At 43.4% G+C, this 12,115-nt stretch overlaps 1 protein-coding gene across 2 annotated transcripts in view; it reads right to left on the bottom strand.

Annotated features, from left to right (window-relative positions):
* Window positions 1-12,115, bottom strand: part of cacna1sa (calcium channel, voltage-dependent, L type, alpha 1S subunit, a) — a 469,610-nt gene that overhangs the window by 290,319 nt on the left and 167,176 nt on the right. For both annotated transcript variants that reach the window (XM_063065671.1, XM_063065672.1), the window contains exons 12-13: window positions 6,597-6,804; window positions 4,049-4,169 (exon numbers count right to left, since the gene is read on the bottom strand). In XM_063065671.1, coding sequence (XP_062921741.1) covers window positions 4,049-4,169; window positions 6,597-6,804 — 329 coding nt within the window. The remainder of the gene's footprint in view (window positions 1-4,048; window positions 4,170-6,596; window positions 6,805-12,115) is intronic.

The raw sequence follows: 12,115 nt of genomic DNA, 5'->3' as shown, positions 1-12,115 counted from the left end.
GGAGAATCAGACAACGGAGACCACGGACTGTTGAGCAGCTGAAGTCTTATATCAAGCAAAAATGGACAAAATTTCCAATTGCAAAACTACTACAATTAGTATCCTCAGTTCCAAAATGATTAAAAAGTGTTATTAAAAGGAAAGGTGATGTAACACAATGGTAAACATGTCTCTGTCCCAACTTTTGTTGAGTGTGTTGCAGCCATCAAATTCTAAATTTGTGTATGTTTACAAAATACAATTAAGTTGGTCAGCAAAACTATTGAAAATCTTTTCTTTGGACTTTCGTCAGTTAAATAAAGGTTCACGTGAATTAACATATCACAGATTTTTGTTTTTATTGCATTTTGGAAAATATCCCAACTTTTCTAGAAATGGAGTTTGTACTTTCACCTGATGTACAGGTAGCCCACTATATTGTGTACTCTCTCACCTGATCTACAGGTAGCTTACTATATTGATACATGTACTTTCTCACCTGATGTACAGGTAGCTCACTATATTGTGGACTCTCTCACCTGATCTACAGGTAGCCCACTATATTGATGACATCATGCTAAGAGATCCACCCAGGAGGGGGTAACTGAAGCCCTAGGTGTACTGGACTGAGGATTGGTGGTGAGTCCACAAAAAATACAGGTGCTGAGCCAGTTTGTCCAGTTTCTGGGTCTCGGGGCATCAAGTAATCCCAGACAAAGTACAGAATAATTTAACTGAAATGGCTACCCCCACCAATAAGTAAGATTTGTGGGGCTGTTGGGATAATGGAGGTGACACATGCCCTAGCAGTCCTGTTATGAGACTTACATAAAGTAACTGGGGAGAAAGCAACTTTTAAATGGGGTGCAGAGCAACAGCAGCTGAGGAAGCAGTGGGTCAGGGTCTGCCTCTGGTTCCTCATTTACTTGGAATGTTCTTTGAGCTACAGGTAACTGTACATCAGAACATTGCTGTATGGAGCGTAGGCAGAGACAAAAGGGTTTTGTCCCGCACCGTCTGATGTAGCTGAATGATGCATGCCGAACTCTCTACACCAGTGCTTCCCTCTTCTGTTACCTGGGGTGTACTGTACACACAGTTGTCTAAGGCAAACTAATGACACGCCTGGCTCCAGTCACTGGAAAGCTGGGATTCGGGAGTGGGGAGCTGCCTCGCTGAACCCGGTTACAGGTGCAGTTCTGCAGCAGTGGGAAAAGGGCACTCCAGCCAGCCAGCTCGCTGGACGTCACCCTACCACTGTGGCAGGGAAAGGGCACTCCAGCCAGCTGGCTCGCTGGACGTCACTCTACCACTGTGGCAGGGAAAGGGCACTCCAGCCAGCCGGCTCGCAGAACGTCACCTTACCACTGTGGCAGGGAAAGGGCACTCCAGCCAGTTGGCTCACTGGATGTCACCCTACCACTGTGGCAGGGAAAGGGCACTCCAGCCAGTTGGCTCACTGGATGTCACCCTACCACTGTGGCAGGGAAAGGGCACTCCAGCCAGCCGGCTCGCAGAACGTCAACTTACCACTGTGGCAGGGAAAGGGCACTCCAGCCAGTTGGCTCACTGGATGTCACCCTACCACTGTGGCAAGGAAAGGGCACTCCAGCCAGCCGGCTCGCAGAACGTCACCTTACCACTGTGGCAGGGAAAGGGCACTCCAGCCTGTTGGCTCACTGGATGTCACCCTACCACTGTAGCAGGAAATGAGTTAGCTGTACGTACACACAGACTTAAGGGTATTGTGAATGGAATGGCTGTGTGGATGACAGGGTGGCACAACAAAGCTGGCAGATACAGGGAAAACCTTTGTGGGAACAGGAAGATCTGGGAAGCAGCCCAACAAATGAAGATCACTAGTTACCTCTCTCTCCACCATGTCTAATAATAAAATGGACCAGTTAATCTGGGGTTGTCAGGTCAACACCCCTGGAATTGGTGCAATGGGACAACGGGCACATTAAACATCTGGTCACTTGGGAGTTCATGGCACAATGAAATGGACTAAACAACGAGGTATATAACTACCAGTAGACGTGATGAAAGAAGTTATTTCTGCATGTGATGTTTGTCAGGTCAAAAGAACAGCACTCCCTGAGGAGAAAAGTCGACTGCCTACATTAAAAGGGGGACTGGTACAGCCTAGGCACAGCAGTTTGATTACATCGCACCCCTGCCACAGAAGCAACAATTTAAATATTTGCTTACCATGGCTAACACCTATTCAGGTCTGCTAATGGCAATTCCTTGCACAGAAGTTGACCAGGGTCACACACTGGAGGGATTGCAGAAGTTAGTTGGTTGTTAAGGGACCCTCAAGAAATACAATCAAATAATGGGTTTTGCTTCTCGGGGCAAGCTGTGAAAGACTGGGCTGCCAGGAGAGGAATTTATTGGGTATAGGCTGTACCCTATTACCCCAAACATCAGGGCTAATTGAAAGACTGAATGGACTTTTAAAACAACAGTTCCATTTATTGAGACGAACTTACACTGAGTGTACAATCCCAAACCCTGTACAATCTAAACAACAGACTTTCACTGATGCCCAGGATGATCAAATGTATGCCAGAACCAGAGGAGGAAACAAGCACTGAAGAAAGGGCTCCCACCAAGGGAGGAAAAGTGTGGGTCCACATTCCAATTTCTCCAGTTTGCAAGGGGGAGATTGTGGCAAATGGAGGCAGTAACTCACTGGGTATCAGTACAAGGGAAAGACCATCTGGTGTGTTTGAACAGGGAGAAATTGACCAAGTGAGAATTATATTAATTTTTGTAATAGATACTTTCTTTCCCTCCCAGGTGAAATAATAACGCTGGAATCAATCTATTCCAGACCTTCCCCTGAGCAGAGGTCACCATCTGAACTGTGAAAAGAACACACAAAGAACAGCTACCAAAAAAGCAGACATCCAACAGTGCAATGATGCCTCCAACACATTTGTGAAATGTAACCGTGATTAATCACATTAAGGTTTGCGTTCTTCAAATTAAAGTTTGAGAGTGGGGAATAGTGGTCAGTAGTTGAGCTCAAAATGCAGTTTATTTTAGCTTATACTGATTTTTGTATTATAATCTTAACTACGTTGTAATAATTCTAGCTAATTTGTACTTACCATAATTGTGGTACAGTGTTCCAATGAGGAAACAAGGGTGGAGTGTAAGGAAAGGGTTAAATCAGTTTCCTCCTTGGTATGTGCTAAAATAAAACGGAAGTCAGCAAGACAAAGTGCTGTTAGCTTGGAGTGGGGTTGATTAGAGGAAGTACACGAGAACCAGTCCGCAGCAAGGTTTTGAGAAAGTTCAGGTACAGCCAAAATAATGGACGATGGTGAAAAATATTTTTCACAGGAAGGCAAAGTCACTGTGCAGGAGCAGGTACCAGATGCATGGAGAAGTACCAGTGTAAGGGGCACAAAGGGGCACCTTCCTAGATGCGCAGAAAAGTACCAGTGTAGGGGGCAAGGGGAAAGAGCTTTGTCACAGGCCACTTCACAGCTGGTGGCTGGTGCTAGGTTAAGAAAGAGTACATCAAGAGATTCGGAGTAGGTCGAGTCTAAGTTACACTTAGAGAGAGGAGAGGCTGCGTGAAAGTCTGTCGGAATTCTGAAGATCAGCTCATTTAGAGGATGATGAGCATTAATTTTATTTCTCTACTGCTACTACTGTAGACATTTGTTTTTTTTCTTTCTGCAGTGCTTTTTCACTAGTTTTAATAAAAGTATTTTCTTGTAGCCTTGAACACGTGTCATCTCCTTTTGTTTGTGAATATATGCAAATACCCTGAGCTGAACATGGAACAAATTTTAAAATAATTTTCATTTACAGCACCCCAAGCTGTAATAGTGTCACACCAACCACTATGCATCTGTGGTGGCTAATCAAAGGACAACGTAGGATGCTAAATAACCTACTAACCGGTACATGTTCCTCCAGCACTTTGTATGTGTTGCTCTGCATCTGTAGAATCTCTTGTGTTTATAACCTATCTGACACACCATTGCTCACAACACCCTCCACACCACAACCGCACCCCCCCATGCTCTCCATCCAGATTGAAGGATACAGTTTCCGCAGACAAACAGAATGATGAAGTAGATGCAGACAAGGACGCCGGGGAAGGAAGGGCCTCCGTAAGCCATGATCCCGTCATTCATAACAGAATTCCAGTCCTCACCAGTAAGGATCTGCACAGAACGAGACATTATGGTTTGTACCTACACCCCCACACTAGCACAGTGCACCGCCCAGGATACAGCATGGAAACAAAGGAGACAGAACACAGAGCCTCATGCCAGCACTGCCAAGACAGCTGGTCTTTCATCTCCACTCCTCTTCCCTGCACTCATATTATCCAAAAACAAAGAACTTTAGAACAGTACAGGCCCTTCAGCCCATGATCTTTTGTCTACTCTAAAATCAATTGGACCCTTCCCTCATACATAGCCCTCTATTTTTCTATCATCCATGCGTTTATCTGAGTTATTTAAATGTCCCTAGTATATCTGCCTCTACCACCACACCCAGCAGAGTGTTCCAACCATTCACCACTCTGTAAAAACCCACCTCTGACATCTCCCAGGTGTCTATCTAAATATCCTTAATATATCTGCCTCCACCCTTTAACACCACCCCGAGCAGTGCGTTCCAAACATTTACCACTCTGTAAAAAAACCCACCTCGGACATTTCCCTCCCCCCCAGGTGTCTATCTAAATGTCCCTAATGATGCCTCTAAGGATGAACTTTATTTGCCATATACATTTTGGGATTTGCTATAGTGTGTTGGTCAGGGTGTGACATGCAACATTCAACAATTATAAAGAATTATATAAAATATAAATTTTGAGGTTGGAGTACTATGTATGTATTCACCATGGAAACAGCATCACAAAATACAGTTTAAACACATTTGTGCAGTGACAGGGCTAACAGATAGAGGGGGTGGGGGAAACTAAATGGAATGGTTGATCAGATGAACTGCCTGGTGGAAGAAACTTTTAAGATACTGTGAAATTTTTGTTTTAATAGTCCAATAGTGCTTCCCAGAAGGGAGCTTTTGTAAAAGGCAGTTTGCTGATTCTATCTTGCCCGCCTCTTTGTCCTGGACACAGGAAGTCATGCAGTGATGGTAGACTGCAACCAATGATCCTTTTTACTGACCTGATAGTTCACTGTCTTTCTCATATATTGTGAGAGGATCCCGCACCAAATGTTCCTCTTATATTAACCCTCTCATTCCTGGTATCATTCTCGTAGACCTCCTCTGGATCCTCTCCAATGCCAGCATATCCATCCTTAGATATGGCACCCAGAACTACTCACAATACACCTTAACCCATAAACTTCTCTATTAAAGTAGCAAATTTTTACAGATTCCCCGTGAGGACAAATTAGACTGGATGCATCACCGTCTGAAATACAGCAGCCACTGCACAGGATCGGAAAAAGCTCAGAAAGTTGTAAACTCAGCCCAGCCTCACCAAGGGTACTAGCCTCCCCAGCATCAAGGACATCGTCCAAAGGCAATGCCTCAAGAAAGCAGCATCTGTCATTAAATATCCTTCATCCAGGACATGCCCTTTTCTCGTTACTACTATCAAGGAGGAGGTACAGGAAACTGAAGATGCACAATGTTTTAGGAACAACTTCTTCTCCTCTGCTATCAGAATTCTTAATGGACTATGAACCCATGAACACCACCTCAGTAATCTGCTCTCTTTTCACACCTCTTTTTTATATTTGTTATTGTAACTTCTATGTATTGCAAAAAAACAAATTTCATGACTTTGCTTGCATCTTCAGAAACAGCTCTATTTCCAACTTTAATATCCCTAATTTTTCCCTTTCAGGGTTCTTTTGAAGCCCTGACCTGGAGTTGCACACTGACTTCGGTTCTTTGCAGGAATGGGACCCACTCTTGGGGTTTCACGACTGGCTGTTATTTGGCACGCCAAGGGCACGGCCTAAGAGTCCAGCTTGGATTTGGAAGCCTAGGATCTTGGGGCTCTGGAGACGGGCGGATCGAGGGTCGGTGTCACGGCAGGAGACCCCCGTGTGTCATCAGGGGAATCAAAATATCTATGCTATGTGCCTGGGGATCCGGGATCTTTGCAATCTTGAGGCACCGAGCTTGAAAAAAGCGACATAACGGACTTTTAACATTGTAAACTAGCAAGTTGTTTGTTATGTCTCCGTGCTCGCTGGGAAAATGGAGACCTTATTAGGGAGAGAGAGAACCTGCGGTATGTCAAATACTGGGTGAAACACAAAGTCTTTGGGGTAACTGCAAGTCTGTGTCTTTTTCTGTGTCTTTGTAGTTGCTTTGCTCACACTTGAGTGCTCGGTGGTGGGTGCTGATGCTTGTTTTTGCCTGTGGGGAGGGGGGGGATTGTTGCTTGCTGCCGCTTACACGCAGGAGGGAGGGTTGCTTTGGGGTTCTAACATTTAACTGTCTTTCATTCTTTGGGGCTCTTCTCTATTTTCATGAATGGCTGCGATGGCTGCAAAGAAGAAGTATTTCAGGATGTGTATTGTATACATTTCTCTGACATTAAATTGGACCTTTGAACCTTTGAATATGTCGGTGATAGATTTGTGCAACACTTAACCTACCTGAAAGACGCTCAGAAGGGCTTGAGGGAAAGTGTCGAAAGTACTCCTCCGTACGCGCATGTCAGCAAAGTTGAACTTCCCACCAAACAGCTGCATTCCAAGCAGGGAAAAGATAATAATGAAAAGGAAAAGGAGGAGTAGAAGGGATGCGATGGATCGCACAGAGTTCAGTAGTGATGCCACAAGGTTGCTCAGTGAAGTCCAATATCTGGGCAATCGAAAGAGTTAGTGAAAAAAGAAAGGAGAAAACACAGTTGACAAAGTGTCAGTGAAACACTGTCACTTCAAACACACAAAGCGCAAAGCAGCATGCAGCTAACAAGTATTTGGATTGGAGTACGGACAGTCTGCCTGGAGGTCAGTGACCAGTGGTGTTCCGCACAGATTCCTGCTCTTTATGATATTTATAAATGAGCAAGGTTGGTGGAGTTGCTATTAGTGTAGAAGCTTGTCGTAGGTTACAACGGGACATTAATACGGTGCTGAGCTGGGCTGAGAAGTAGCAGATGGAGTTCAACTCAGAAAAGTGTGAAATGATACATACTGGATGGTCGAACTTGAAGGCAGAGTACAGGTTCATTGGTGGGATTCTTCGCAGTGTGTAGTTACAGAGGGATCTTGAGGTTCACATCCAGAGATCCCTCAAAATAGTTGACGGGTTGGTTAATAAGGTGTATGCTGTGTTGGCCTTCATTAGTCAGGGGATTGAGTTCAAGAGTTGCAAGGTAATGCTACAGCTCTATAAAACCCTGGTTAGACCACACTTCAAGTATTATGTTCAGTTCTGGTCACCTCATTATAGAAAGGAGGTGAAAGCTTTAGAGAGGATGAAAAAAGATTTATCAGGTTGCTGTCTGGATTAGACAGCAGTGAGATAGAGCTTTTCGCTTTGGAGCAAAGGAGGATGAGAGGTGATTTGATAGAGGTGTATAAGATTATGAAAGGCACATATTGAGTGGATATCCAGAGACTTTTTCCTCCCAGGGTAGAAATATATTATGCAAATGGGCATAATTTTAAGGTGATTGGAGGAAAGTAAAGGGGGAATATCAGAGGTAGTTTTTATTTACACAGAGATTGGTGGGTGCATGGAATGTGCTACCAGGGTGGTGGTAGCAGCAGAAACATCAGGGACATTTACGAGAGGCGCATGGATGATAGAGCAGTAGAGGGTTATGTGGGAGGGAAGGGTTAGATTAGAAGGTCAGCACAGCATCATGGGCCGAAGAGCCTGCACTGTGCTATGTTCTATGTTCTAAGACACTGCTAACCAAGTGAGGCCAGTGTGGATCTGCATCCAAAACAATTTCTCTTCTTGCTGGATCTTCTTCCAGGTTCAGCAGTAATGTTTTTTAAAATTTATTTAGATACAGTGCGGAACAGGCCCTTTCACCCCTTTGAACCACACCGCCTCGCAACCCTCCAATTTAACCCTGGCCTAATCACGGGACAATTTACAATGACCAATTAGCCTATAAAACAGTACCTCTTTGGACTGTGGGAGGAAACCAGAGCACCCGGAGAAAACCCATGTATTCTACAGAGAGGATGTATAGAGACTTCTTACAGACAATGCCAGGTTTGAACTCCAAACTCTGACGTCCGAGCTAACCACAATGCTACTGAGGTGCCGATGTTAGTATCAGCAGATGATATTAGCATCATCCTGTTACTATAGACTCCTAAATTGGGACATTAATCGTCTTCAATTTTTTATGCTTGCAAGATTATTATTTCAAGTTCCAGAGTATAGTGAATTGTATTATATTATATTATATTATTATATAACTCTTGGGCAGAAAGAACTACAGTCTACAAATCAGTGAATTTGAATGAATCAACTACAGTCGAAGTACACAACCAATTGTCTGTTCTTGCCATGAGGTCGAAGGAGCTGGAGAAAGCTATTTTGTGAGACTGTCCTTGCAGTCCTTTGTGAATTCGGAATTGATTCTTACTCAGGGATAATCTAATCAGAGCAACTGAATGTGGACACGAGTTTCAGCAAATGACCTGCTAAACCTGAGACTATTCTCAGACAAGTAGCTAATTGTTAGGAAAAGTGGCAGGCTTGCTGGAGAAGCAATCTGTAATCTCATTAGACTCAGTGTCTAGGTCACCTAGTTTGGCTCGTTTGAACCAGACAGAGTTGAAAGCTACAAAGGCATGAAGCTGGGGAGCAGAAACCGTAGAACAATGTTGTTTGTAGCCCTGGACCAGAGCCAGCAAGACTTTGACCCAGGTAGGTCAGGTGACCTTGAGCCAATGGGATGAAGATCCATCAGTTCCATTGACGAGGAACACTACAAGGGTCAGGAACTCCAAATACGCATGGGTGATAACTCTCCAGCAACCAGAGACCAACAATCGTGGATAAGGAGGACCCCATGGACACGTGGAGATCGGGACCACAAGGAACCCCCGGCCAGCACAGATCCTTTCCCAGGTTCATGGAGGGTCAGGGATTCTAGTGTCTGTATGTTGTGAACCTACGGGCTTTTTAGTTGAGGCAATAACGGTTACTTGTCAGTAAATACAGATTCCCTCTGTGTCTTCCTTATCATTATTAGTAAGAGGTAGATCCTTATAACAAGGAGGCCAACTTATTGAGGAATAGAGGGAGCTGGAGGGGACTTCAGGGTTCTAACATTTAACTGTCATTCATTTTATGGGACACTCCTCTGTTTTCATGGATGTTTGCAAAGAAAAAGAATTTCAGGATGTATATTGTATACATTTCTCTGATATTAAATGTACCTATTGAACCTATTGAAACATTTTGCATTGCTTGCAGTATAATGAAGTGTATCAACATCTCCCCAGTGTTGTGAGTGGGTGCTGAACTACCACTTCCCCATTTCAAGGGCACAACTTTAAACTAAATAATGGGGTACAGGCTCAAGGTGAAATTTTGAACATTAGGCAGAATAGATGAAGCGATATAGTTAATGAGAGTTGAAATGGTGTAGAAAGCAACAGAGAACTTCACAGTAGGCATGCTACGGGAATATGGGCAAACAGAGAGAAGTAAGTCCATGGTATAACAAAGGTTGGGGACCCCTAGAATAGAGTGATTGCCCTTTAGAACAGAGATTAGGAGGAATTTCTTAATCCAGAGGGTAGTGAATCTGTGGAATTCATTACCAAAGATGGGAGTGGAGGCCGACTTATTGAGTATATTTAAAGCGGAGGTTGATAGGTTCTTGATTGTCAGGGAGCCCATGGTTTCAGTGAGAAGACAGGGAATGGGGTTGATGAAATGATGAAATGAATGGTCTGATTTTGCTTCTATGTCTATGGTCTTAATAAAAATTTAATGGTTTTATCCAGAAGCTCAAAAAATGTACACCAAAATGAATGATTCTGTAGAACAGAAATAAGAGTTGCCTGAACAGCCCATGGCCATTCCTCTTTCCTCCTCTGATCCTATGCTCTCATCACTGTAAGCTGGAGTTTGGGATGATGATTATTGCAGAGTGGGGTTGTCAGCGAGACAGTTATCACATGACTATAACAAACAGGAACAGGAGTCGGCTATCTGGCCTGTTGAGCCTGCTCCGCCATTCAATAAGAACATGGCTGATCTGGCCGCGGACTCAGCTCACCTACCTGCCTTTTCCACAAAACTCTTAATTTCCCTGCTATGCAAAAATCTAACTGTGTCTTAAATATATTTGATGAGGTAGCTTCTACTGCTTCCCTGGGCAGAGAATTCCACAGATTCACTGCTCTCTGAGAGAAGCAGTTTCTCCTTATCCTTATCCTAAACATATTCCTCTGAATGCTGAATCCTGGGTCTAGTCTCACCCACCAGTGGAAACAACTTTCCTGCCTCTATTGTTTTTATCTTTTTCATAATTTTATATGCTTCCATAAGGCTTTTATGTGCAAACACCAGAGATTTCTTTATACTTGTGTGTAAAACTCTCTGTTTTCTGTTCTTGGACAAGAACTGATGAAGGGTCTCAGCCCGAAATGTTGGCTGTTCACTCTTTTGTATAGACGCTGCATGGCCTGCTGTGTTCCTCCAGCCTCTCTGTTCTTGTATATCTTCCAAAGTTATTGCTTATGTCTTCACTTCAACAATAACAACTTTATTTATAGAGCATTCTTTATACAAATGATGTAGTTCATAGTGCTTTACAATGGGGTAAAAGCACAACCATGAAAGTAAAAGAAAAAAGATGTTAGTTAAAAGCAAGACTAAATAAACAGGTTTTGGGTTGGCATTTAAAAGTGTCGATTAATAATAATTTTATTTATAGAGCTTTTTTCATACAGATGATATAGTTGAAAGTGCTGATTCTGTATCCCTTATAGTTTTAGTTATTGAGTTCCACAGTTTAGGAGTGTAACTCAAAAAAGCTGATCTGCCAATTATCTTTTTAGGAATATTGTTTAAATTTAAAAGACCAGCGGAAGAAGACCTGAGAGTTTGAGCAGGGTTATAAAACAAAAATGATTCTGGTCCTGGGTCAATAAGAACTTTAAACTTGTTCCACCAATAGCTCAAAGAGAAAAAGCACCACTTGCCTACACCAGCCTTCTTCCACCTGTCCTTGTCTGTCCTCTTTACCACACCTTACCTACACTCACCTGGAGACTCTGTACAGCTAACACACCAGTGGGGATGTTTAAAGTGGAGGTTGATAGGTTCTTGATCAGTCAGGGCATCAAAGGTTACAGGAAGAAGGCAGCAGAATGGGGTTGAGAGGGATAATAAATCCCTCTGAATCTTTAGAGAGGGTGCACAGGGGATTTACCAGGATGCCGCTTGGATTAGAGTATATGTCTTCTGAGGATAGGTTGAGTGAGCTTTTCCCTTTGGAGTGAAGGAGGATGAGCGGTGACTTGATAGAGGTGTACAAGATGATTAGAGGAATAGATAGAGAAGACGGTCAGAGACTTTTTCCCAGAGTGCAAGTGGCCAATACAAGGGACATAAATTTAAGGTGAATGGAGGAAAGTACAGGGAGGGTATCAGAGGTCAGTTTTATTTACACGGGATAACATCGGCTATTTATTAATTTCCGTAAATGCTGCCTGACCTGGATTCCTCCAGCATTCTGGTTACTGTTCAAGTTTTCCAGCATTTGTGCTTAAACCTCTTATGTTTATAATTAGGTAAATTAGTTGTGTTTGCAAATTAATTATTATTAATTGGTTCCTTAAGGTTGTCATAGCTGGGGGGTAGTGGGGATAATTAAATGCTCCCAATACCAAGTCCAGCTCCTGCCCTTCACGGATTGCTTAGCTACTAAGCCCAGTGGAACCATTTCTACTGATACCTTAAAAATCTAGAAGAAGGAAAACTCTCATCTCAAACCCTCTCTGCCTTACAGCTATACCACTCATGGGTAAGGCGTCGAGAGTAAATACTGAGAAAAAACCTGTAGCTGGAGTCCCTGTGCTAAATTCAACATTAAATGGCAACTCCTGTGACACCACTTGTACCAGACTATATCTCTCTTTGCTGTTCGTTTGGGTTCATTAGCTGTGTGAAGAGGGAGAGCCTGCTA

The sequence above is a fragment of the Mobula hypostoma genome, chromosome 13 (assembly GCF_963921235.1).
Source record: "Mobula hypostoma chromosome 13, sMobHyp1.1, whole genome shotgun sequence".
Classification (NCBI taxonomy): Eukaryota; Metazoa; Chordata; class Chondrichthyes; order Myliobatiformes; family Myliobatidae; genus Mobula; species Mobula hypostoma.
The sequence above is the reverse complement of the archived record's forward strand: the minus strand, read 5'-3'. Positions and strand labels throughout refer to the sequence as shown.